This window comes from Diachasmimorpha longicaudata, chromosome 2 (assembly GCF_034640455.1).
Source record: "Diachasmimorpha longicaudata isolate KC_UGA_2023 chromosome 2, iyDiaLong2, whole genome shotgun sequence".
In the NCBI taxonomy this organism is placed as follows: Eukaryota; Metazoa; Arthropoda; class Insecta; order Hymenoptera; family Braconidae; genus Diachasmimorpha; species Diachasmimorpha longicaudata.
In genome coordinates, this window is record NC_087226.1 from 437,178 (window position 1) to 465,056 (window position 27,879).

The following is a 27,879-nucleotide window of genomic DNA, read 5'->3' on the forward strand; positions in this document are numbered from 1 at the left end:
AGGAAACAGTACGTTGAAGCATACTGATCGGCACGATCGACACCGCCCATATGTTTGGTGTAATCTATTATTACGTTAGGTTTTTTGACGGTCACTTCTACTCCACCTCGTAAAATTCGTTTTACACGCGTCATACCTGCATTGTTCCAGTTGGTCAAGCATGTGACAACCCTTTTGTCCTTCCACGCTAAAATTAATGTATTTTTTTTCCGATATGCTACTATTGATTTTTTTCCGAATTTTATTCTTTTTATTTGTTCTGGTAGATGCTTCCTGTTTGTTAAGATAGTTCCTGTAAGGTGGCATTTTAATTTCAATAATTCTTCGGCCAAGATATAGCTCGTGTAATAACGATCGGTGAACATATGATGTCCTTGAGCACCAGGTAGTTTTTCCAGCAGCATTGAGTACAGATGCAATGGTATTCTCGTTGACACCGGAAGGTCGCGCCTTATCAAGCTGTCTGTTGTCAAACTTCCATAATAAGGAAGAATGCCACAGATGTAACCGGTAGTTGAGTCTGCCATCGTATAAACTCGAATCCCCCATTTGGTCGGTTTCTTCGGATTGTAAGTAATGAAGGAGACCCGACCTTTGAACTTGATCGTAGATTCATCCACACAAATTTCTCTTCCCGGTGTAAAATAGTTTAGAAATTTTGAATTTATGTAATCCAGGAAACAGCTAACTAGCTGTAAGCGTGTTCGTGGTCCTGCATCTTGTCTTTGGATTGTCTTTAGATGAAGCATCCAAAAAATCTGATTGAATCTGTCTCTTGTAAACTTGTTCGAATAAAAAGGAATGTAGCTGACATCACTCCGTGACCAATATTCTTACAAATTTGCCAACGGCATTGTCCCCATATTTATTATAACACCAATAAACGCCCACATTTCTTCGATGGTTACATTCCGCCAATTTCGCCATATCGAGTAAGGAAATAATGTTTTTCCATCTAATTTTTTTGCGGCATAATTATTGGTTTCGATAACAATTTCATTCACCAGTTCATTAGTAACAAAGAGTTTTAAAAAATCCAATGGTTCTTCCTTATCTGATGGTGCGTGCGGTCCTGCAGTAGTGTCGCCGGCTATGAATGGTATTATTGCCGGTGTTTCTTCAGATTCAGTGCAAGTAATCCATTCGGAACTGTCCGACTGTGAGTCTTCTGTAGTATAAGTATCACTGTCACATTCACTGTCTATTACTCGGATCTTTCGCCTTATGACACCTCTCACTTCGTCACTATCTTCACTACTGCTGTTATTCTCTGTACCTTGAAGCTCTCTGTGTAGACCCGTAATTTCCTCCTTGAGCATCGTGAAATCGAACTCATCTTCACTTGAACTTAATTCAGCATTACGTTCCATGTTTTTAGGGATCAAAAACTTTACATTCAGCAGTCTCTCTGCTACGACTGTCAGGTTCGAACTGATGCCGAAAATGCAGTCCGGTTCGTGGTTGCGGACTAATCCCAGATAAGAAAATGTTGTCTCCATTTCCGTTTACACTTCTTAACATTGTATAGAAAGAGCGTAAGAACCTGCGTCGAACAAAGTAAACGAAAACAGTTAGTCCCGCGTATCGAGTTACCACAGCAAACCAAGTGGTGAGCGAAGGTCACCTCTCGAGTTGCGGTAGCACACCCGATGGTGCGTGAGAGTCACCTCTCGAGTGCAAAGGGTTAATTTCTTTGGACAATTTGTCATCTTCCACCGCATATAATTTTGCGAATGTTCTTCTAACTGTACCAGTAGAAAAAAAAAAGGCTATATATTAATTAAAAAGAATTATGGACGATGGATGACATAGATCTCCAAGTTTCGTCTGTCTCAACAATTCAAGAAACCGTTCAATCGATTGTTCCCAGTGGTTATTCCGAAAATAAACTATGTATAATTTCAAAGAATGCAACATGAATCATATGTAAAACCACTATTTACTTTGAAATGATCTTCACAAATGCCACTTCTGTCCAGTAATGGGCGAGAATAACCTGCGGCTTTACACCACAATTTTGGCACGCAGGAACTCTTATAAACACTTTATTCGGTGTTGATACAGTTGAATTCGTACACGATGGTACAAAACAATATTTATATGGTTGCTTTTTACCTTTTTTACTGCGATTTGACATTTTGGAGTATCTCTGAGTGGTTTAATCTGTTAGGGTTAAATGTGATATACTGACGGTAGCAGTCTATGATCCGGTGAATGGCGCCAGATGAGAAAGTATAGAACCCGCCTGATGACGTCATGAGAGCTTTTGGAGCATTTGAGAATTTCACTTTTGATGTGAAACATCTGTAGGCTCACTTGTAAACCGAATCGTTGGCGTGGCGATACTTGCCGTGGCGACGGATCGCCATGCTATACTAAGGTATGCCTATATATATTATGTGTAGTAGAGTGTATGGTGTGGCTTCTCACTCAGTTCGACGTTGTTGTTTACTACGGTACACATAACCTGCGTTTTATTTAATTTTTCATTTTAATTTTTGACAATAAAATATGTGTGATAGTGATAACTCAGAAGATCAAAGTGATCAACCTTGTGCAAAGAAAGTGAAACTACACTATGGCATACTACCAAGTCATCAGTAAGTAGATCGTATTTTTCAAGTCTCCATAAATGTAATTATTATATTTTTATATTTAATTAATTATACTCATATTAATCATATTAATAATTTATATAAATGTGACGTATTGGCCTCCGCCAATGCGTCGTTTTTGAAAATCGATGCCCAGACATTGGTCAGCAGTCCCTCGGTGTCTTGGAGACGCTGTGGTCAGCTGCCCCAGTGTTTGGAGGATCGGTTTACTCCCTGCAACGCCATTTGGACAAAGGACTGAACAATCCAACGGATGTTTAGACCATTGTCAGCACCCAAGTGACGTCACAGCAGGGATCGAATAAAGAAGTTTCAGGGCTTTTGGCACGTCCAGTATACTGTGTGACTCTATGAGTCTTGCGTCAATGATGACATAAGACAATATTGGTGCAAAAAGCCGTGGAACTGCTTAGAACAGCGATTTGGACTTGGAGGAGATTTAGAGACTCGCAGAGAGCACAGATACCTTCCAGCAGCAGACCAGACAGGGTCTTCCACTGCTCGTAACCGCGCTCCAAGTTCAACTCATGAACATCTAATAACGCGATACCGACCCAGTCGGGCAAGGAGTGTATACAATTAAGAGCAAATATATATATATATATATATTTAATACATTCCGCGAGTGAGGTGATTTTGTGTTGTTCCCAATCCGTCACCAAGACACCCCTCCTAGGAGAGTGAACCCGAAGGGCTCACCGACATCTAGCCGGACGGGGCACGACGGCCCAGCAGAACGGGACAAGACACAGGAGTGTCCCATCACCATTAGTCCCAAGAGGGGATATATATATACACCAGCTACTAGCAACCGCTAGTAGCATCCAGAAATATATATATATAACCCCTTAGTGAGTAAAGACTGGGAATATTAAGTATCATTTGGCTATCCAAAGGATCATCACAGTGGATAGCCAAACTCCAAACGTCACATAAATTATATTAATATTATCTTCAATTAATTATTCTTTTATTATTCATGAAGGAATTAATATGGAAAAATTTATTAATAAAATTTATATTTGCAAATCTTTAGTCATATATTGCAATAATTAACTAAGATTTGAGTTCATGAGTATATTGAAGCCACACTTAATTTTTTTTTTTTTATATATTTTAATATCATATTTTTTAAAATATTTCAGTTCCCAACAATCATCGCAGGGATCACAACATATTCTTATTGAAAGTGGACGCCACCCTGATCATTCAAACACAAGGCATACTATCAATGTTGTGTAAGACTTTATTAATCGAGGGGTACCAGACTATTTTAATTTTTATCTTAGATTTTATTAACATATACATATTTTTTTTAATATAAGTGTGTGGTTATATTTTTTAATATGGAACAACAATAGATGCTGTATTTGGGAGATATCTTGATGATGTTTCATCCAATACTTTTGTAACGTCCTTTAGTTATCATCGACCAATCGTCACAGTAATACCGGCAGAGGAAACATCAAATATAACTATTACTGAAATCACGGATGAAAATATTTAAATGGTGGCCACTTGATATTGATATCGAACTTTTATATCACATGTAAATAAATGTTTATTAAATAAAGTTACCATTTTCTGTAAGAAATTCGTAATACTTCATTTTTCCATTAGGCTATATTTAATTCCTGTAATAATATCATCTTCTATGCATATTACTTGTACACACACGATGTTTCACATCTGCCAGGCGTCCCATGACGGCTTATATTTTTTTTTGAAAAATCGACAATTAATTATTGAATGTTTTTTCAAATGTTTTTTCATGAAAAATTTATAATTAGGACCATGTACTATATGTAAAAAAAAATTTTAAAAATCATGCAAGTCCCCTATTATTGAAACCCCCCAAGGGGGGATCTCAATCCCTATACCAAGTTCGACGCAGGGTCCGCGGGGTCGTCACACCCCGTGTGCAAGGGCGGTTTTACCTGCCATTTCACGCCCTACGGGAGATCATTTTCTGCACTGACCAAGATTCGCTATCTTGATTCGGTAGATGGGCACACAGTGCTTCATTAGAACGGCATCATTTATTCTCTCAAGTTTTTACAGCCAACAGCCATATCATGCTGAAACCGCTAGTTCTCGTCCGATCACTAAAGCTAAGCAGCATTGAGCGTGGTTAGTACTTGGATGGGTGACCGCTTGGGAACACCACGTGCCGTTGGCGCATTCTTTTTTAGTTTGTGGAATAAATGTAATTCCAATTATGTTAATGTCGGAAATATTTTTACATTGGAATCCAATTGGTCAACCTATTGTAAACGTCTCCGGGAAGTGCGGACACACTTGAACTGTTTATGACCGAAACAGCCCAACACGTGGCCAACCCCAGAAACAATAGGGCCTTGTCTTTGGGTCAGACTTATCACCCTGGACGAGTCGAGGGCGGAGGCACTCAAGATCGAGCTCTCGAGGAAAGCACCCGAGTTTTCCGGCGCAGTAATCTTTTAACGCAACTTACATCTAAAAATTGTTTGTGACCCAATCCAAATAAATATTGTGACATTTGATAAAAGTGAAGCTCTATTAATTTCCTATACAGAGTATCCCAAAACTCAACGTCCAAACTTTAAACTTAAGTGATCAAGATTAATCATTTAAACTTAAGTGATTAAGATTGATCATTCTTTTTCTCCTCCCCTGAAAGAGAAAATGGGGCTTTAGAAAATTAAATTGCCGGGTTTTTTTTCCAGCGCTGTAATTTTCAACGCTGTTTTTTTCTCCTTTTCGATTAGATTAAGGGATGGAATGGGCCTCAATCGATGGGGAATTTATTCCTCCATCGAATGCCCTTGGTTTCATCTCTTCGCATTAACTAGGGGAGGAGTAAATAATTCTTATGTTGCAGGCGGGTGTTCATTTTTTTCATTTCCCTCCCCTTCCTCTTGCCCGCCGCCGCCAGTCATCTCTTTCTGCCGCCGCAGGGGAGTAGTACCGTATGGGGGGGACACCCCCACACCCGCACGTTTTCCTCACCGTCGTGCGACCGGTTATCCCACGCCCCTGATTCGTCCAACTTCAACCTTGAATAAGTTGAAGAGGGTGCGTCTGATCAAAAAGTCGCTCAGGACTTTTCGATCCAGAATTTCACCCCCAACTTAAGTTTAAAGTTTGGACGTTGAGTTTTGGGACACCCTGTATATTAGAAATGGGATACTATCCAAAAATACGTGCTTCTCAAATCATCCTGAGAATAACTGCAGTGAGATTATCAGTAACTGAACGAACAGATCAGTGGCTAATATCAGTGATACAACTTTTTATTGTGAAATCACGACTATTTAAGTGTGAAATTGATAGCGAACTGGTTCGTTAGTGATTTAAAAACGATGGCTAACACCTCAACTTCACGGAAATGACACTACAATGAAGTTTCACACAACGAAGGGAGCCAAACGCAACCTGATGACCAGCAAGGCAGATCGTATACTCCAGAAGGTGATCCACCTGGTAGACGAAGTGGGCATTCCAATGCCATGTACAGTGATGGTACTTCCGTGTCTGGTGAGTCCCACTATGCTAGATAGTTGAGAACCATAGAAAATTTATTGTCAACGGGTAAAAGTAGGTCGACTAATTTTGTTAACGAAAAGGTACTGCCACTATTTGATCCGCGAAATAAGCAACTATCAGCAAGCGACTGGTTGAAAAAGGTCGAAATGTGTGCAATGATATACGGGTGGGACGACATACAAAAAATGGATTTTGCGCAGTTAAAATTAAGCGGCCTAGCTAGACAGTGGTATGACGGATTGAGAACTCCACCGATTACGTGGGTAGAATTTAAATGTACGGTGTCCCCTCAGTTTTGCGCAGGATGAAAATTTCGGTAAATATTTTAGAGCGGCTGATAGATTTACAAGTTCGATGGCCGCCTCATTACAAGAGTATTGTTACGAAAAAATGAGTCGGATCAATCGTCTGGGGTTCGATATCCCCGAAGAGAAATTAGTCCAATTTGTCATATTCAGTATCGATGATCAGAACATCCGGAACAGTTTATTAGGGTCAACTAGAACAACAATTGCGGAATTGAGTAGTTGTTTGGGAAACTTGGATTCACAAAGCTTGAAAGAAGCAATGATTACGACAGATAAAAGATCTTTCAGTGAAAATGGACCGAGAAATAGAGTTAAACGCACTGAAAAAGTTATTTGTTTCAATTGTGGCCAAAGGGGGCATCGTAAAAATAATTGCCCAAAAAATAATGAAAATTATAACGAACCTAACAGTAACAAAACTAACTCGCAACTAGCACAAACTTTTCAAAATTATGATAAATCAAGAAATAAATGCAGCTATTGTTATCTGGCTAGCCATTAGGAAAGCCAGTGTTGTGAGAAAAAGAGGGAGGAAGACGGGAAAAAGAAAGCGTGAATTACTCGAGAAGGAAAATCTATACGACTCCCAGAACAGAGCATCTCGGTGTTAGAAGTGGTTGTAAATCAAACCAAAGTAAATAAACACGTAAAGGAAGGATTCTTTGGAGAGATATTGAAACAATGCACTATAGATTTTGGTAGCAAGTGTTCCGTTATACGATAAAGCCTAGCACAAGAATTAGAACTTGAAATAACAGACACAAAAAATTCTTGTCAGCTTTTAATCACACAATTGTAGTACCAATAGGGTACGCAAAGACCAAAGTCAGCATAGACAATATATCATTTAACATTAAAGTATACGTAGTGCAGGACGATGAGATTTCCAAAGAAATTTTAACAGGGGGAAACCTTTTTAAAAAAACCGGGATCCAGGCTATTTGTGATGCAACAGGACTCACTTTCACCCTAAAGAATAATGATAAAGAAAAAATTATTCAATGGAAGTTAACATGGTTAACCTGCAAGGTAAAAGAGCGATATAAAACGAAGATATCCAGAGTGAGCTTCCAAAGAGTCAAGAGAAACATATGCAGTTACAGGAATTATTAAATAGGTACCGCGATACTATTGCGTTGTCAATGGGTGAGTTAGGCACTGCTAAAGCCGGTGAAATGAAAATTGAATGAACATCCAATATACCTATCTTTCCCAACCCCTATCGTTTAAGTAGAGGAGAGCGCGAAAAGGTCGATTCAATAATAGCTGAATTACAACAAACTGGTATCATTAGAGAAAGTCAATCACCTTATGCAAGTCCGATGTTATTAGTTAACAGGAAGAATGGAGAGAGTAGAATGGTAGTTGACTATAGAGCTCTCAATAAAATAGCAAAGAAAATCAAATACCCTTATGTCACGATTTCATGTTGTCAGATTATACCACGACGAACAAGGACATTTTCCTCTTGAGAAAACATTAAATAAAATTAAGGAACACTACTGGTTTAAGGGCATGAGACGATTCGTTGAAAAGTATGTTAAATCCTGTCTAAATTGTCTGTACTATAAGGGCAGTTTAGGTCGTAAACCAGGGCTCTTGAATTCTATAGAAAAAGTGGCAGTGCCGTTCCACACCTTACACATCGACCATGTAGGACCATTTGTTCGTAGTAAACGTAATAAAAGTTATATACTGACAATAGTTGATGGTTTTACAAAGTTTAGCATTCTTGAACCCGTGGCTGATACTTCTGTCCGAGGAGTAATAAAAACGCTCTAGGAAGGATTCGCAATTTTCGGAGTACCATCACGTGTAATTTGTGATAGAGGATCAGTCTATACTTCGCACCGATTCAGAAAATTCGTAGAAGAATTGGGAATAAAACACATTTTGAATGCGGTGGCAACACCACGAGCCAACGGACAATGTGAGTGCGTGAATCGGACGCTGCTGAATTCGTCAGCAGCGACCTGTGCAGATAAACCTGAGGAAACCTGGGACGAGTATGTCAAGGTGGTACAAAGTGGCATAAATTCATCGGTGCACCGAACCATAAAGAAGACACCAACACAATTATTGCTTGGTTATAAGCCACGTGGTATGGCAGATGCTAAACTAGTGGCAAGTATACAGGACAAATTAGACCAGGTTGACCTCGAAACAATTGCGCTCGGAAACCAAAGAAATTCTTGATAAGGATCAGGAATTTCAAAAACAAAGATTTGACAGCAAGAGATTTAAGGCACCAAAATATGTAGTTGGTGAAGTCGTCATGGTAGCGGCGAGCCCTATAGCGACAGGAGAAAGTAAAAAGCTAGTCGCGAAATCAAAAGGGCCATTTAAAATCACAGCCGTATTCCCCAACGATCCTTATGAGGTGCAAGATCTCAGAAATTTAAAGAAGGCTCCAAATCGACGGAGCATAGTTGTTGTGGACAGCTTGAAACGCTGGGTTACTTTCGATGCAACGCAGTAATTGAAAGACCATATAAAAATTGATAAATTCGGTCAGAAAAGTAAGTTGATACAACTGATTAACAAAGTATTTTTTTTTTCAGTCTGACATTGTTGAAGACTGAGTTGAATACTTGGGGCAGTCTGTTCTCCAGTAGAAGCCTGTTCTTTAGTAGAAGGCTATGCCAGTCTGTTCTTCAGTAGAGGACTGTGTGGAGCCTGTTCTTTAGTAGAAGGCTATGATAGTCTGTTCTTCAGTAGAAGACTGTGGTACTCTGTTCCATGTTGGAATGAGACTGAATGATAAAAGATCAGCAGTTCAATAATGTACAAAATTATTGACTGCTCTTGAGCAGTAGTTAGTGTCCTTGAGACCTGAAAGTGAGATGATCACTTTAGTCACCGATGGGATACTGACGAGGCTCGGCCATGAAATTCTAAAAGAGAATTTTATAATCAGTATGGAGTAGGATGGCTCATAGGTGAAGGAAATCGAATTTCACCCTGCCTATTCGTGGTACACATAGCTAAACATATCAGGATCATATGTGATTTTTTTCGGATTTTTAAAAACATTTTTAGAGGTTGCGCCAACTGGTTTAGACCAAATGCAATAATAATTTTTTTTAAATACAATGACTCGACCTTTCGTTATGAACTCTCGTACACTTTCCGGCAGAAAGGCTAAGAGTAAGATAAGATTTTTCTCCCAACAAAAAAACGATTTGTTATTAAAATAAAAATCGTAATTTCTGTTCAATTTAGGGATTTTCGGTGGTGTCTACGACGCTTCGGGAGTTTTCGATATTCTTCTCGATTCGGTTAGATGATCATTGAACTATCTGACTATCATTTAGAGGGAAGAAATTTTTTTTTGCAAATGCAATGTGGTGAAAAACAGGAAAGAAAATTGTCAAATTATCGTGTAGAGACAGGTGTCCGACTCATCCGGTGCTTTTATGACGGTCGTATACGGTGAAATGGAACTCAGGCAAAAAAATTTGGCCTGCCGGACTGACCTTTCCTGGAACGCAACTGAACCCTTAGTACGTTAAGCTGGTTATGGCATATAATTTCATTTCGAATATGAAGATCTCTCAATTATTTATATTTTTATTACAAAATAGACATTGTTAATTTAATCAATTTACAGAAATTTCAACAAAATTTGAATCGTAAAAATAGCTTAATTCTAAATCGATTTTTGATGTTTCGTAAATGTCGGAAGAAAGCCCCTTAGGTACCACCTGGACGACACCCGAAGCACCACCCGCGGTCATTCCTACTACCTGACACGGGACCGTCATTGAGGGTATTTAACTTCTACCCAATTTTTATAACCCTTAACTGCCAGTAGGTCAGACATTTTACTTGAACTTAAAACGCTTCGCGCAACCACTACAATTTGTTTAATTTTTTTTTGGAAAATTTTCTTGGGTAGTCTATTAATGGAAGAATCATTTTCCGGGATAGGCTCTCAAACATTAGGGGATCCGAAAAAATGGGCCATCCTAGTGTGGAGTGTCAAGCTCTCAAAAAGAAATTATGTCGCTGGGCTGGTTAGTGAGAAGACTTGGAGCTGATCACCCAAAAGTGGACTCACTAATTAGCAGAGTGAAGTAATAAACAATTTCATTGTCGTTTACTAATTCTATTGCAAAATAGAACTGTTATAGGAAGGATTAAGTATATCGAGGACGATGTATTGTCAGTATGGCCGAATGTGGGAAATATTTTTACATTGAGATTCAATCGGTCAACCTATTTTAAACGTCTCCGGGAAGTGCGGACACACTTGAACTGTTTATGACCGAAACAGCCCAACACGTGGACAACCCAAGGAACAATAGGGCCTTGTCTTTGGGTCAGACTTCTCACCCTGGACGAGTGGAGGGCGGGGGCACTCAAGAGCGAGCTCTCGAGGAAAGCACCCGAGTTTTCCGGCGCAGTAATCTTCTAACGCAACTTACATCTAAAAATTGTTTGTGACCCAATCCAAATAAATATTGTGACATTTGATAAAAGTGAAGCTTTATTAATTTCCTATATTAATAATTTTTTGATTTCATGATAATAGTTTTGTAATAAGATTCTAACACGTGTTGTTGATCGGATGCAAAAAGTGTAAATTACATAAGTGGATCATGCTTCGCGAAATTATTAATCAGACGACATTTTCATGATAATACTACTGTGCATATTTTTGGATAATTTTCTCTACTGACCAAGATTCACTATCGAGATTCGGTAGATGAGCACACACTGCTTCATTAGAACAGCATCATTTATTCTCTTCAATTTTTACAGCCAACGGCCATATCATGCTGAAACCGCTAGTTCTCGTCCGATCACTAAAGCTAAGCAGCATTGAGCGTGGTTAGTACTTGGATGGGTGACCGCTTGGGAACACCACGTGCCGTTGGCTCCTTTCTTTTGAGTTTGGCAAATATATATACTTGCAATTATGCAAAATGATTTTTTGTTTTTATGATAAATGTTGGAAAATTAGAACACAGCTCTTCTGTTCTGCTTCAAAAATCACTCGACAAGGTTTATCATATGTTTGAAATACTTTCCAGAAAAGGGACTGATTTATGATCTGTTGTGCTCTGGACTTGAGAGCATTGTGATCCTTACCACAAGTGGTATTCAAAGGAGACTCTGTCCTCTGGAAATATAAAGGTTCTATTGTTTTTCTCCTAGTACAGATTTTTATATTATAAGTAGTTAGTTAGTCTCTGGACAACGGTCCACTAGTAAAGACGTGTCTTCCTCGTGTGAATAAAGAATATTACAAAACTATTTCCACTGTGCCTCAAATAATTTAATCATTTGAGCCCATAATCTAATAATAAAACTTTTGTAATAAGATTCCAACATTTTTTGTTGATTAGATTCGGAAATTGTCAATTACATAAGTGGATAATGCTTTGCGAAATTATTAATCCGACAATATTTTCATGATAATATTATTATTGTGACCAAGATTTATTATCTGGATTCGGTAGATGAGCGCACACTGCCTCGTTAGAATAGCATCATTTATTCTCTCAAGTTTTTACAGCCAACAGCCATATCATGCTGAAACCGCTAGTTCTCGTCCGATCACTAAAGCTAAGCAGCATTGAGCGTGGTTAGTACTTGGATGGGTGACCGCTTGGGAACACCACGTGCCGTTGGCCAATTTTTTTTCAATTTCTTATTTCTATCCACAGTTCATCATTAGCTGTCTGATCTTACCAATAGGTAGGAGAAAAATGAGATGAATTTTCACAGTGGTTTAGCGTAGTTTACCTCATGAGATCTGTAACGATACTGTTCCCACGACAAATGACAATAATATTCGAAGGTGTCCTGCGATAAGGACAGAGCGAAATATACGTTATTGGTGTGGCCTTCTGTTGCTAAGCTGAAATCGAAATAATGTGTTGAGCTGAACAAAATAAAACGATATCCAAAATGAATATAATACAAGGTAACTTCGCTACATTTTTTTACTTTCATCCGTTTCACGACTCATTGATTCTTTATTTTAATTATCCGTGTTGGATTTTGGGGATTTCCCCATGTACAAAATTCACTCTTCTCAAGTTTTATTATTTTAAGTGATGATGGTTTATGGCCATATTATTTGGGATTTCCCTTGGTTGTAAAATCAAGGGAAATGACCCCAGTTTTCTTTATTAGTTTTTAACCACCTCTGGATATTTCTAAGTGTATCTGTTGAGGAGAAGGAATAGTAAATAGTAAGAGGAAATATTCCGGGGAGGGGGTGAAAACTATATTACCCCCTTTAGGGCAAGGTAGTCTACCTTATCTTGTCCAGTTAGTCACTTGTAGATATTCGTCGTATCAAGTGCCTTCTGTCTGAGCAGTCTTAGAGTCTTTTAATTATTAAAATCGTTTCTAAAATTAATCAAAGTGTTCGTTTATTTAATACCATATCCCAACAATCCGCAACTGGAGAATTTAACGACGGTGTCGGCCAGTTTGTAATAGTATTTTTACGCCTAGGTAGCAAAAAGTAATCACAACGAATGCGGGTTCATAGTTCGAGCCGAAAGTGAGCATTATAATACGCATGACTCAGACTAATTTGTTTGGCCTTGGCTATGATGTTATTATACATCATTGCAGCTAAAAACGCACTTTATCGGCCGCCGTTACCTAAAAATAATTAACAGATTCCAATTCACCATTTTTCTACAGTGCAGTCATGCTGAGAAGCAACAAGAGTGCACTCACCGAATCTTAATTAAGCTCCTTTGGTAGCGACTCAATCTGAGCAGTATAATTTTGGGAAAATTCAGTACATCTCTCAAGTAAATGAATATATGTAACAAAAAATCGTTCCTCTCAGTGAACATTGATCTCCATTTCCGTTGCCAAAATATTTAGAACCTGGGAATACTTTGTTTTAACGTTAACAGCCTAGCAAACATCTTCGATGTGACTGTCGTTATTTAATCCAATACAATGTGAACTCGGACAAATTTATCGTACTTTATCGACCACATTTTTGCAGTAAACGGTACCATACGGACTTTCAAACCATCCTATAATCTATATACTACCCAGACTTGCGTTTATGTTGCACCATTACACAAACTTTCAGTTTCATTAAGTCGAAATAAGATAAAACAGTTATGACACCAATGACAATTGCACTCATTAAATTTTACCGTAAATTTCCAGCGAATTTCCAATGATCTACAAATGTACTAAAATGCATTACAATGGTATTTCCCCCTACTGATTTTCAATTTATCCATCAGCTGTGGAATTTGTCAAGTCAGAGATTGTCGGTGTCTGACTCCTTCAGCCGTATTTATCGTGTGATATCGGGAGACAGAACGTCAGTTTATGATGAATTTTCCCCTTTTTTGCTTTGAGGAGTCATTACTATCACTATTTTCTCATCTTATTAATTATAGAACGATAAAGAAATCTAAGATGGCTGTCGATCTGTCAATTACTTTCATGTGTTTCCATTAACTGATTCAACTAGTTGGTATGAGTCTAACAATAAGCGGAGGGCCAATTTTTTTGGTTTCTAAATGAATTCCTAGGAATTTCATTTGTCAATTGAAATTGTAATTTCTATTGCAAACTGCATTTCATCGATCCATCTGGCATTTCACATACGAGTACACTTTCTTGGGGCGTAATGCGTGGAATATCTCTCTGATATGTTCTTGTAAGTTTCCCAAACTGGTCGGCTGATTCACGCAAACAACATCTTTGACGAAGCTCCACAGATAGTAATCAAATGGCATAAGTTCCGGTGATCGTGGAGACCCTGGAATGGGAAGACCCCGACCAAGTAAACATTTCGGGAAGGCCCCATCTAGATGATTCCTCACAACTTGAGGCGTTCATATGAATCTCCAGTTTCATACCAGAACTCATTTTCCCCGTATTTTCTGACTGAAAACGCAGAAATTGATATGAATGATGAGGCACCTAAAAATAACTCATCAAGGTGATTAAGTTTAATTGCCCCCCTCTGGAGATATTTAGGTGGAGTTTTTCAAATGGAACACCTGCATTGCGAAAAAATTATAGTTTTGAAGGGGATTTGGACGGGGGAAGCAAATCTCTTTTCCTCTCCATGTATGTACAGTTGACCAAATTCTGAGAGATTCCGTTACAAATTCATATTTTACATAGATATTGGACAGAAAATGTAATAATATGGAAATATTCAATTTTCAGTTATAGAGAATCTTACAAACCAGGATAATGATACAATAATAGGATTTCCGTAAAATGGAATTGTGCCATTGTATCTCGTATCGATTTTTCATGTGCCATTATAATCATTGCAATTGTCACGTGACATTTTTCTCTCATCAATTCTGTAAATCATTATCGAATATTCCTTGTTCAAATATCTGCAGATGACTCTGTGAATCATTTGTAAATAAAATGTATAGATAACTCATTTGACTTTTCATCTTATGATTCAGCAGTTTTCACCGGTATTTGCAGCCGTTATCTAATCACGAATCGAGAGTCGCGTTTCTCATCAATTATAATGAGGATTTCCACTCTTGTTGTCATGGACCTGTTCGAAGTGTCTGCACAGTACGGCCATGGTCGTCATCAAGAGGGAATTGCTGATAGCCGGATCGTGGCCCCAATGGATTGCTGCTGTTGAAAGTAATACAAACTTATTAGTTTATTTTATTGTCATATAGCACGTTTTATACTCATTTGGTATCGAATTCAGCCGAAAGTTAGTAACCAATAATACTTATAACCTGATAAAATGCCCGAATTTTTGGAACCATTTCAGGCCTTTAGTTGTCCAATCGTCTAAAAGTTGACTGCCGACTGGACTTCAGTACACGCAGGTGGACTGGTCAAACCTAATTTCAGTTGTCCAGCCACTCTTTATCACTTACAAGTAAAATAATGAAATCCAAAATTGGGGCCAATCAAATGCTTTCATTCACAATGAAAATTCAACAAATTGTCTATCATAAGTGTTATTGTAGTACTCCATACATCAACTATTATCAATACTTTACCTAATAGTTAAGACATGAACAACTTGCAATTGTAATTAAAGAATCGAAAGATCGTTCGAATGCAAGGTTTCCATTCGGAACCCCAAAATCAATCCAATAAGTGATACAAAGTTCGGGAAATGTAAAACGTGTAAAAAAGGATTATAAATTTTTTAAAATGAATTCATAAACGTATCTTCAGAACATTGTTCATGCTATTGATTAAAATACACTCAATTCGTGGAAAATTCACATTATCTATGCATGAGGAGATATCCCTTTCTGAGGTTTGGTTTGCAATATGACGAAATAGGTAGTTTTGTAACGATATAATTAAAAAAAAATTCAGTTAAAATAATGCTTTAACAAAGAACAAAGCTTAGAAACGACATCTACGTCAGCTTATTTCAAAGTATCGAAAAACCAGTATTCATTCTAGATAAAACACTCATAAACGATTTTAATGGAACTGGTACAGTATTATTGAAATTATCTAAAACGTGATTTCTAACCGACTTTAAGGAAATGTAATAGTGTTAAGAGAATTAACGCAGAAATTTCATTACTTGAATCTTCGCTAGAACATGAATATTCGGATACAACGAAAGCGTGATTTTTTCATTGTTCACTGAATTTTAAAACTGAATTTTTTCCAATTTTTTAGAAAGAGATGGATCAAAAAATTATGGCTTATATTGATTTGCGCATATTCGATTTCTGTAGGACGAATTTTTTGACATTTCAGCTATCTCTGAACGTCATACAAATTCTGGGAATTTAAGTGCGGTAACTCAGAAGACTATTTTCAATAATATAGACGTGTTTAATGCAGGGGATGTAAGGTTTTGGTCTTGAGATTTGTTGAGTGGGTGGTCGGTAGGGGAAACACGAGATGACCTGAATAAATTAATAACGATGAGTGGATTTTAATTTGCTGAAATAATTGCACTGAATTTCGCCCCCCCCCCCCCCAATAAGAATAAGATTTAGCCGCGTGACCAACCGAGATTGGACAGTCTCTGACTCGATTGACAAATACGCTCACCCTAATACGTGTTTGTCATTGATCGATGATTTATGCGAGCGACATTTTCCTCTGAAAATCGCGCTTGATTTTCAACTAGAAGCGTTTCTCGAAGGCCATAGCATACACTGAAATTAGTTGATTTCATCGCGTCAGTGCGGTAGTTGTTCCCTTATTTTTAATTGTTGCACACGAAATGTTGTTCATCCTTACGAGCTAATTACTGATTCCAAAAATGGACTTTTCACAGTCTTCTTGATGTCATTTGTGGTTGGCCTTGAAAGAGGATGGACATCGCCCGCACTGGCAATTCTCCTCAGCTCGAGCTCTCCAATGCCGACGAGCGAAACAGATGGCTCATGGATCGCATCCCTTTTAAACATAGGTCGAGGAGCAGGCGCTATAATTGGGGCGATCGATGTGGAATTACTCGGTAGCAAGACTTCCGTTCTTCACATCGGCATAATTCAGACTGTTAGTTTTATCATCCTTGGCCTAGCTCCTTCTGCATTTTGGATCCAAGTATCGAGACTCATCGGTGGAGTAGCAACCGGCATGTTCTTCATTTCCTTTCCTCTCTACATTGGTGAAATATCCAATCCGAGTATACGGGGTGCTCTTGTTGTTATTATCGGAAATGGAATGTCAATTGGTTACGTCGTGGGCAATGTCACTGGTGCTTTCATGTCGATTCCAGTATTTGCTGCATTTTCATTAGCAGTTACAATATTATTTATAGTATCATTCTACTGGTTACCTAAAAGCCCGCATTATCTGGTATTGACCGACCAAGTGGAAAGAGCCAGCGCTGCCATTATATGGTATCAGAGAGATGCTGATGCTGCGAAGGAATTGACATCACTCCAAAAATTCATCAAAGATAATCGATCGATGACATATAAAAACCTCTTGAATGAATTCATGCTTCCACATAATAGAATTGCTCTAATTAAGGTGAATATATTGTATATTCTGCTCCAACTCAGTGGATTATATACTGTTGGATTTTATATGGAAATTATCTTGACAAAGGGAGAGGTGAAAATAGTTCCGCCAGCCATGGCTGTCATAATTATAAGCTCTATTGGATTGATTGGAGGCTGGATTGCAATTTTTACTATCGATAAATACGGAAGAAAAATAGTGTTGAGCAGTGCGTGTGTGGGACTTGGAGCGGGATTAGTCGGTATAGCTATTCATTATCAGTTGTTGGCGGTAGGTGTCGATCCTGGATCACTCCAAGTATTAATCATTGCTTCGATTATACTCTTGGAGATGAGTATCAATCTGGGAATCATCCCTATTCCCAGCACTATCCTGAGTGAAATTTTTTCACCGAAAATCAAGAGTTACTGCTCATGTATTTCGAATATTACATCTGGGTTTGTTGCATTCTTGGTGACACAAACGTATCAGATGTTAATTGATTGGATTGGTTATTACACTTATTACATATACGCCATGATGATGTTCCTGTTGGCTCTTTTCATGATGACTATGATGCCGGAAACAAAAGGGAAGTCATTGCAGGAGATTCAGAATATGTTGCTAAAGAAGTGAAGCAATACTACAACATTCATGATTGATGGAATTATTTGATGTTAGATAACATTGATCATAAAATGAAGTACACAGGTGGACGAATATACAAGGTCTCCGAACAGTGATTGTGTAGATCAATAATGCCTGAACGAGGACAGCAATAGACGAAAATTGAAAATGGGCGTTATGCGCCTTGAAGGAGCATCGTGGGCATAATACAATTTGAAATGAGGTTCATTTTTCTGTTGGAGTATTCTTGTTACACTAGCTGGGGCAAATAAGACAAATGCAATGACTCAATTCTCTAAATTATATAGAATTTTCATTCACGTTGAATAATAACGAAAATCAAATACAGAATATAATGGTTTTAATAATTATAATCCTTAAATTTGCCGATACAGCACGTCTCCTGGGATTAGACATCATCTATACAAAAGGAATAGGGAATCTCAAGGAGGATTTCTTAAAAAGAGGAGTGTTTCAAGTGTTTGGATAACGATAATTCATATAAATATGTGGAATGTGTCTAATTAATGAAGAGTGAATGAGCGAATGCTTTCTTATTTTGGATATTTGCGCACGTGTGAAAGAACAATGTGACTCTAGTGCACATTAAGGTTTGTTTAGACGCTAAGACTTTAATGTGATTTGTGTGTTTGTTTAATATAAGGAATGCAAGGAAACGTAAGGTATGTTTCGAGTTTTGAGGATTTTTTGTATAGTATAACGGTGGGATTTGTCTCTTAGGACAGACCCTGCATTGTCGAGGACTCAGAGAGAAAGGCAATGATAAAAGAAAAGGAGAAAAACAGTGCATTTTCGGGTCTTGAACATTGGTATTAGTTTAGTAGTCAGTTGTGACTTGACCGTTTACGCGTGAGGATACTCTTCTCCTACTAATAATATAATCTTTGCTGATATGTTATTATAGAATATACTATTACTTTCATAAAATAAACTAATCATATCCTTTTATACACTGATCCTACAAATAAATTAATTAATATTATATCCCGCCAATGGCAAATTAAATATTGAGCTCAAGAGCTCAAGGGGGGCGCAAGAGTGTTCCTCGAAGATTACCGCCCTATCTGCTCAAAAACAAGTGAATTTGATTTTAAGCATAATGCAAACTTTGTTGCAAATGTTAGGATTGATGTTGTGAAACCTCATTAAATTCCACCGTCTGTTTATCCACATAACCAATCTAAGTGAATGTCGACTATTCTGGAAAACTTTAATGGTATTTTTATAGAGGTTGTTCCTTAGAGATTGACCATTGTCGTGGACGGTCTTATCACTCCGATTTATTCTATTTTATCTTTATGAACTTGACCATGGAATGTGTGGTGTTTACGAATACCTTGCCTCCTATATAATACGCCACACTCGTTGTCAGTAACGGCCCAGTACAATAATGCAACGTATATTATCTGCTATTGTGTTTCTCATCTCCTTTAATATTGTTGCGAGTGATATAAAAAATATAGGCTGGTGGAAAAATGCAGTGTTTTATCAAATATACCCTCGGAGTTTTCAGGATGATAATAATGATGGCATTGGCGACCTCAGAGGTGAGTTTAATCAACTATTCAAAATTAGTCGAAACAATCGAGAGCATGAAAATAAATTATGTCCCTAGGATATTTGTCTCAAACATTGACTCTTCGAAATGATTGACTTTACGTAAAGTGCTCCTGTCACGCATTTTAGGTACAAAAGGAACAACTTTATTCTCACTATATTTTAAAGTAGTACTGCAGCACTCCTACGACAATCCATGATTATATTTCATTATTTTTTTTATTACATATTTTTCCCGTATTTAACCGATAAATCCCTGCAAATGGCAAAGAGAAACAAACATTTACTAAAGAAGTAAATCGATGGTTAAAATATGCTTTTTGAAAAGTATAGTCATTGATTGAATTTCTGAAACATTTTAGGCTTGTAAAAATTTCCGGGGATCATGGTAGTGTGAACCGTAGATAATATTTAGTAAATTGTAGATAATATTTGCGAAAATTTTATTACATTCAAATTTTGGTGTGATTATAACATTATATATACTAGTTTTTTCATCTCATAAGGTATCACCAAAAGGCTAGATTACTTCAAGACGACGGGAATCGATGCTATATGGCTATCACCGATTTATGCTAGTCCTATGGTCGACTTCGGATATGATATTTCCGATTTTCGGAAAATTCATCCCGACTACGGAACTGATGAAGATTTCGCTGAATTAATGGAAAAAGCTCGCCAACTAAATATTAAAGTACATCACCATTTAATAACTATTATTAACTGACAGTATGTCAAAATCGTAATCTGTATTTAGTACATAAAATCATAATTGAGAAAATATATTCAACATGAATTAGTCAACTAGAGATTTCCATGACGAGTATCTTTTTTGTCAATCGCGTTGTTCATTGAGCTTAAATTTGAATGGTGAAAATTATCGAATAAAATGTCACTTTAAATTACGTAGAATTTCATAGAGTGTTATAAAAAAGGACAGATCAGATTATATTGATACTGAATCTGATAAAAGATTGTATGATGATTGAGGATACTAATTGTGGGAATCTGATCGCAGACAAAGACATTACTCAAATTCCAGTTGTCCATATACATTTTGTGTTTTATACATGATGTAAAAAAATAGTTATGAAAATTTGATAAAACCTAGTTTTGGAGACGTAAAGATGAAGGATGATTCCACTTTTTAAGAATGATCCAAAAAATATAATTCAATCTACGTGGATTTCTTCTTCAGCATCTATCGAAGAAAATGATTAATATTTGGAAAATTATTTTCTGCCAGGTACTTATGGATTTCGTACCTAATCATACTTCTGATGAACACGAGTGGTTCCAAAAAAGTGTTGCTGGTGATGAAACTTACCAGGATTACTACATTTGGCATAACATATCTGCAGATGGTAAACCCATTAATAACTGGATTAGTGTGTTTGGAGGATCAGCTTGGAATTGTACATCTGCCCGACGACAATGCTATTTGCATCAATTTCATTATAAACAGCCAGACTTGAATTTTCGTAGTGAGAAAGTCAAGAGAGAAATGGAGGTAAATTTGTTCCATTGAAGGTCCATTGTTCACCATTATTGATATAATTCAAACCAACTGATAGTAGCAATATATATTTTATTGAATAACGGGAAAGATTAAGTAAGACAAATTGTATGTGTTATGCTGAGATTTAAACAAACGAGCCGTTTGCGAGTCGGCACTCGGGAAAAGATAGAGTTTACCATAAATATTCATAAGACACGCGCCCACGTAAATATTGACGTCAGTGCACACAATATAATTTCGCAACAATCCTTGCTTCAGTTATGCGTAATTATTCGCAGGACATCATCAAGTTCTGGTTGGCTAAAGGGATACACGGCTTTCGCATTGATGCAATCCCCCATTTGTTCGAAGCCGAAAATCTTCAAGATGAACCAAGAACATATCTTCCTGGTATAGTAAACGGGGAATATGGATACTTGCATAATTTTAACACGAAAGATCAGCCCGAAACTTACGAGGTTGTCAAGTCATGGAGAAAAATTATGGATGATTATGCAGATTCTACTAACAGCGAAGAAAAGGTGAGAACCATTCACCTATTTCTTTTGGCCACTGACATTCATTGCCGAAGAATCTTTCTGCGCGAGAATTGTAAGACGACTAATTTCAAAATTTTTCATATAATATTCACACGACAAATGTTATTAATGACAACGTATTGTGATATTCCTATCGGGGAGAGGAACACAGGAACTTGAACCACAAACTTAAAAAATGAACATTTGTGCAAACTCATAAACTCACTGAAAAAAAACAAAAACACTCGAGAATTGCATTGTGGTCTTATATACTTGTTCTCAAAAAGAAATCGCGAAGACAATCGGAAACATGAGGTTCTTCCATTTCGCGTGCATCTAACATGACATTGCTCAAAAGTAAAAGCGCGAAAATATTTGTAGGATCAATGGTTAGAGTATTTTATGAATTATTAATTAACAATTAACATTATTAAAACTTATACAGAAAATATAAAAGAACACGTGAAAATGAATTTATGATCTGCTCTGTGCTACTCCTTCAAAATCTCTCGACACACTAACTTTTTCACCGATTTCTCTTCCAAAAAGTTCAGTTGTCTCTTCTCTTTATTTCCCTCTCTTAAATCTAATCCCACAAAGGTCTCACTTATAAAAGTAAGGCAATCTTTGTCCTAAACAATGACCGCATTGACACTCAGGACGACAGCCCTGCACTCCTGACCCTATTCACGCGAGAGGGAGTACTTTCATGTGAATGCATACATTTTACCACTTTTGAGGAAATTTTTTTTTCGTTTTTTACATTTTTAATATATATATTTTTTTAAATCGAAGTAGTCTCCAACAAAAAAGTAGTTCACCGGTCATGGTGATAGCGGCTGTTCATGTTGTCTGAAATAAAAAAATCGAATGGATTATTATTCAGTAGTTCTGCGGCTATCGCCCCTACCAAATATAATCAATTCCATTAAAAAAAATGCCGAACTTCAAAAAAAAGTCACGAAAATCTTGTTTTTCTTCGTTAAAAATCGTTTAAAAAAATATGGAAATATTTTCGAAAATAAACAATTCTGGTAGGGACGATAACTATAAACGAGTAGAAGGACATATGTACATTTTAAAGCAATCGGTTGAATACTTTTTTTATAAGACCATGACAGTTTCAGAAAATGATGATTCGAGAAAAATGCGTTTAAAGTTTAAAGCCTGATAGACAGTCGCTTACGACACGTCGGCGACTATGAGCTGTAACTTATCAAATACTATGAAGTTCGGTCTGAATTTTTCACAGCATGTTTTCAATAGGTTTTACTGTCAAAATATTAAAAAAAAACCCGCTTAATGTGTTCCACGTTATGTGACACAAACATTCGTCGATATTCGACACTTAAAATTTCTAAATACACACTCTTAAGAAACTAAACTAAACTCTCTCAAAACTTATCGCTCTTTTACCTAGAATTAAAACACAAGGAGTACAAAAACTCTCTTATAAAAAATACGAGAACACACAAAAAAAGAAAGAAGTTCTTAGTTACTACATAGAGTTTCTGCTTAAAAATATGATAGCTCAATAGAAAATGGACAGAATTAGATGAATCAGTAATTGAAACACGAAACATGCTATCAATGTAAAACAAAGTAATCAACGTGCTGATCTAGATAGTAATGCAATCGATTTTCAGGGAATACTAACAGTGCTCCTGGACAGAGTTGACATTTTATCTTCTATAATATGTATAGGTTATGACGGTAGAAGCGTTTGGATCGTCATTAAATAATATAATGAAGTATTATGACTTCGGCTGTCATGTCCCATTCAACTTCTACTTCATAACTGATGTGAATCGTAACTCTGGGCCCGATGAATTCAAAAACATTATCGACATGTGGACCGCTGAAACGGAAAAAAGATCGGGAACTGTTGCTAACTGGGTGGTGAGTATCATGCCAAAGGAACTCTACTGAGTGTCATAGATGAACAGCAATAAATATTATCTTTAGATTTTTATGAGTCATCAATTTCAATTTCGAAATTAGATTCTTGTAGAGATTATCTAATTCTAATCCCTAATAGAATAATGAATAAAAAATTATGACAATTTAACAAGAAAAGATTGACATTTGTAAAATACCGTATCGATTCGGCAAATCATTCTTTCCAGATGGGTAATCATGACGCATCAAGAACGGCGAGCCGATTTCCAGGCCGTGGAGATCAGATGACAATGCTTGCAATGATCTTACCGGGAATTGTAGTGACATACAACGGCGAAGAAATTGGCATGATTGATAAAACAGATATTAGTTATGAAGAGACACAGGATCCTGCTGGTTGCAATGCTGGACGCGATAAATACAAGGAAAAATCCCGGGATCCTGTCCGAACTCCAATGCAGTGGGACAGCAGCGTCAACGCAGGTGAGATCCCAACGGAAATGCTTGTTTGTATGGAGAAAAATTTTCGTACTAGAACGGGACAGAGGCTCAAAGATGACGAGGGGTGGCCTAGAGAAAATTCTAATGCCAGCAGTGGAATTTCCGTTTGATTGGCCGCTAATTTTTCCTCCAACTTCTGTGAAAATTGATTGAAAATCCGTCGAAATCATAACAAAAATCTCAAGAACTTGATATTTATGAATACTGAAGAATGTAGTGACTACCAGACTCGAAATTTCCATATGGAGTACAGATTGAATTTCATTTGACCTTTATACATATATTATTTATATCATATATCTTTCATAAGACATTTCGGTCCAATGAATTGCATGACAACCTATCTTGAGCTCTATTGAACTTTCTTGTTACGTAAATTCTGTCATAACGATAGCCATCGTTATTATCGATTCCTTCCAAATAGAAGCCTTATAATCAGTCTCTTTTGCATTAGTTAGGGAAAGGTGAGGCAAAATGAGATAGCAGGAAAAACACGTAATTTAAGGGAGGTAGAATAATTTTAATGAAAATCTTTTTTTCTAGCTTATGAAATCTCAGTGAAACACGAAAACCGATGTGTCCGTAAACAATAATGTGCCAAGGCTATTTTAGATTAGTGCTCTTATCGAAAACTCGTCCAAATAAATTTTGGAAAATTAAATGAAGTGAACGAAAAAATTACTAAGTCTCCACAAAGGTGAAAAGATAATCCAGGACCATTCTACTTGACGTGGTTCTCCGTATGATTGTAAATGCCTGCTGCCAACCAACTACTTTAATCTCCGGGCCACTCAGAGATTCATTCTCGTGATCCTCCACCGCGCCAAGTAACTTTGTTTCCCCCATTTCTATAGTTTTTAGAAATTTGTTTGGAGTTGATTCTTGTGAAGTTATAAATGAAGAAGCTAGCGATCCACCCATTCATTTCATTTGTTTATCAAAAGGTCAATTCTTGTTTGTTACTGAGATTTTAACAATTTTTCCGAGCCGAATGAAAATACTGTTCACATGATTGCTGTTGAGCTGCATTATATTAACACAAGCTGGTGACTGACGCTATTCGACAGAAGTGATGTGTAAGGAAGTACACTCACGCAAAAGGTGTAACATTTCTGAAAGTATACGGTCAATTGTGTCCCCCGTCTTTTTTGTTAATTTATTATGTTCACAACGTTTATGATAGTAAAATCTAAAAACGGCAATATTACATAATTTTATCACATATAATACCACAAGTGCTTAGAATAGATAGAATATTTCCCGATAGATTCGTTGCAAACAAATGAACGTGTCAAGTTTTCCAGTTTAAAAATCACGAGTGCGAAGCGCGAGGGTTTTTCTGCGGTGAGAAGCTAGACGCTAATGGGCTATAGAAGAGAACCGACCTTTCAATAACTCTAATAACGGAAATATGAGAGATGACAAGATTGCATAACATAAACGTTTCGGAATAAAGAAAGGAAGCTGCTGGCCACATACCGGGTGCGAAATACACCCTCACGAACCGTCATCGAGGGCAAGTCGAGAACAATAGATTGAATTTATTGTGTTAAAAGATTATAATCCAACTGGTTGTTGTTACTTGATATCATGATCGAGAATTTCCGGCTAAAAAATTACGTGAAATCCGTGTGAATTTTTTAATATTTAAATTTCACACCATTCCCCTCCGATGACTTCACGATTCATTAATTAGCATGTCATTATTTTTCGTACCGACATATACAATGTTCTAGACACCGGAATAGATGAATGATTTCAAAATATCTGTGTCATTACCACCTCGAATTATTGCAGGATTCAATGATGGAACTAAACCCTGGCTTCCTGTGAACGAAAATTTTATGGAACTGAATTTGGCTGCTCAAAAGATTGCAAAAGCTTCCCATTATAAAATTTATCAGAAGCTGATTCATTTGAGAAAAACAAAAGCGGCGCTATTGTCTGGAAAGTTAGGGAGTTTCGTGTCACCTGACAAAAAGTCCCTGACAATCGTCAGATCTACTGACATGGATAGTATTATTCTGGTCATTAACTTCTCCGACACAGAAACTGTTACTGTCAATGTGACCAGTCAGGTGTCCTCACTGGCGGCTGAAGGAATCGTTGAAGTTGCAACACTGGATTCACCTATTAAGGAAGGGTATGAGAAACATTTCTTACTGAACATCATCATATCATATCGTGTTTATGGAATACTAATTCTGTGAGATTTTTTATAGCTCAAGTGTGAATCTGAAGAAGTTGTCGATCGCCCCTAAACAATCATTAGTTCTCTCTGCTAAAATCAAGCAATAGAATTACATGATGATGATGATGATGATGATGATGATGCTGATGATGGATAACGCAAAGCCAACTTATTATCTTACAAAAATGTACCAGTAAGCTCACACCTGAATTTGTTACTGTGTGTAGAATCACCTTCGTATATCTTGTTATATCCGCGAAAATAATTTACCATATTTTGTTAACCCTATTGCCATTGAATTGGATCTATTATTAGAAGTTATAATTATGCATAAAGATTAAAATGGAATATAAAAATGATTCATTTTTAATTTTTAGTCGTGTACTTGGTGTTGTACAAAATAACGAAATTGAATAACAAAATTTGAATCGCAACAGGCCTAAAATCATTTGGGCATTATCAGAAAATATTTTTGATTATTTTTCCCACCCAAATTTCAGCCAATAGAATTGCACCATTTGTTGATATTTTGTATAGCCTACCTCGAATATCAGCGATTATTTTTCCCATCCAAATCTTGGCCAATAGGATTGCACCATTCGACGTTATTTTGTATAGTCAACACGGTATTTCAGCGGATATTCTTGGAAATTTCACTGGAAATTTTGCATGTTGATATATATAAAAAAAAACAAATGTTGAAGTAACCCTCAATTGTATCTGACAGATTAAATGGCAATTCGTTGAAAATTATGTCTCATGGTGCAATTCTATCGGCCAAGATTTGGATGCAAAAAATAATCCCCCGAATACCACTCGAACTTCGAAATTATCTGATATTTCCCTCAAGGTTCCCTGCAAACAAATAAGCTCGTCAAGTTTTCCAGAAAAATCACTCGCGCTTCGCGCTCGTGATTTTTAAACTGGAAAACTTGACACGTTCATTTGTTTGCAACGAACCTATCGGGAAATATCCGATAATTTCGGAGCTCTTGTGGTATTACATGCGATAATTTTTTGAATATTTTGGTAAACAAACGACCCTTAACCAAATAAACCTCTTTTCATGTCATGGCACAATTCTCTTGGCCGAAATTTGGATAGGAAAAATAATCCCCTGAATACCACTCGAGCTTCAAAATTATAGAATATTTCCCCCTAGGTTCCCTGCATACAAACGAAGTCGTCAAGTTTTTCAGGTTAAAAAATCACGAGTGCGAAGCACGAGCATTTGTTTGCAACGAATCTATCGGGAAATATTCGATAATTTTGAAGCACTTGTGGTATTATATGTGATGATTCACCATTTCTTGAAAAAAAATTACGTCACCTCACGTGAATGACGAATAGTGAGGGAGAGAGAGAGAGGGCAAAGATATGTCTCTCTCGCTCATTGGCAATTTCATGACAGTCTTTTGGGGGGGGGGGGGGAGTGAATAAAAACCTATTATTATTGAGATTAGGATGATTTATTAGAATACAAGAATAATCTGATGAGATCAAAAATTTAAACAATAATCCTCGATTATTAAATAACCTGAACAATTGATGTAATTGCCTGGTCATACATTTAATGTTTAAAATTGAATTATCCACAAAAAAATCTTTTTGACAAAATGCTGTAAACCCATTTGTTTACAAGATATTTGTCAAAAAGCATTTTTCACTAGAAAAATTCCCA

At 37.0% G+C, this 27,879-nt stretch overlaps 2 protein-coding genes and 3 non-coding genes across 6 annotated transcripts; all 5 read left to right on the top strand.

Annotated features, from left to right (window-relative positions):
• Positions 1-4,675: 4,675 nt before the first annotated feature.
• LOC135159872 (5S ribosomal RNA) lies at positions 4,676-4,794 on the top strand. The gene has a single exon (XR_010298467.1). It is a non-coding gene; the product is annotated as a 5S ribosomal RNA (ribosomal RNA).
• A 6,417-nt stretch (positions 4,795-11,211) lies between these two features.
• LOC135159870 (5S ribosomal RNA) lies at positions 11,212-11,330 on the top strand. Its single transcript, XR_010298465.1, has one exon. It is a non-coding gene; the product is annotated as a 5S ribosomal RNA (ribosomal RNA).
• Positions 11,331-11,968: 638 nt separating this feature from the next.
• Positions 11,969-12,087, top strand: LOC135159871 (5S ribosomal RNA). The gene has a single exon (XR_010298466.1). It is a non-coding gene; the product is annotated as a 5S ribosomal RNA (ribosomal RNA).
• Positions 12,088-14,927: 2,840 nt separating this feature from the next.
• On the top strand, positions 14,928-18,961 carry LOC135159848 (facilitated trehalose transporter Tret1-2 homolog). 2 transcript variants are annotated; one of them, XM_064115940.1, is made up of 3 exons: positions 14,928-15,067; positions 15,204-15,261; positions 16,692-18,961. In XM_064115940.1, exon 3 carries the CDS (start codon positions 16,700-16,702, stop codon positions 17,999-18,001), a length of 1,302 nt encoding a protein of 433 aa, XP_063972010.1. In that variant the 5' UTR covers positions 14,928-15,067; positions 15,204-15,261; positions 16,692-16,699; the 3' UTR covers positions 18,002-18,961. The 2 variants fall into 2 exon arrangements, with proteins under 2 accessions (XP_063972010.1, XP_063972009.1); XM_064115939.1 differs by lacking the exon at positions 15,204-15,261 and having other exon boundaries at positions 14,950-15,067.
• Positions 18,962-19,365: 404 nt separating this feature from the next.
• Positions 19,366-27,481, top strand: LOC135159847 (maltase 2-like). Its single transcript, XM_064115938.1, has 8 exons — positions 19,366-19,560; positions 20,077-20,264; positions 20,817-21,080; positions 21,368-21,610; positions 23,312-23,506; positions 23,734-23,989; positions 25,805-26,150; positions 26,230-27,481. The coding sequence occupies exons 1-8, from the start codon at positions 19,404-19,406 to the stop codon at positions 26,303-26,305; spliced, it is 1,725 nt and encodes a 574-aa protein (XP_063972008.1). The 5' UTR covers positions 19,366-19,403; the 3' UTR covers positions 26,306-27,481.
• Positions 27,482-27,879: the final 398 nt, after the last annotated feature.

Bases quoted from the DNA above. Each gene is read 5' to 3' on its own strand.
- LOC135159847 (XM_064115938.1), top strand. From the start codon at position 19,404: ATGCAACGTATATTATCTGCTATTGTGTTTCTCATCTCCTTTAATATT. The intron at 23,507-23,733 runs GTGAGTATCATG...CATTCTTTCCAG, and splicing joins GAACTGTTGCTAACTGGGTG to ATGGGTAATCATGACGCATC. The intron at 23,990-25,804 runs GTGAGATCCCAA...GAATTATTGCAG, and splicing joins GGACAGCAGCGTCAACGCAG to GATTCAATGATGGAACTAAA.
- LOC135159848 (XM_064115939.1), top strand. From the start codon at position 15,001: ATGGTCGTCATCAAGAGGGAATTGCTGATAGCCGGATCGTGGCCCCAA. The intron at 15,068-16,691 runs GTAATACAAACT...GACTTTTCACAG, and splicing joins ATGGATTGCTGCTGTTGAAA to TCTTCTTGATGTCATTTGTG.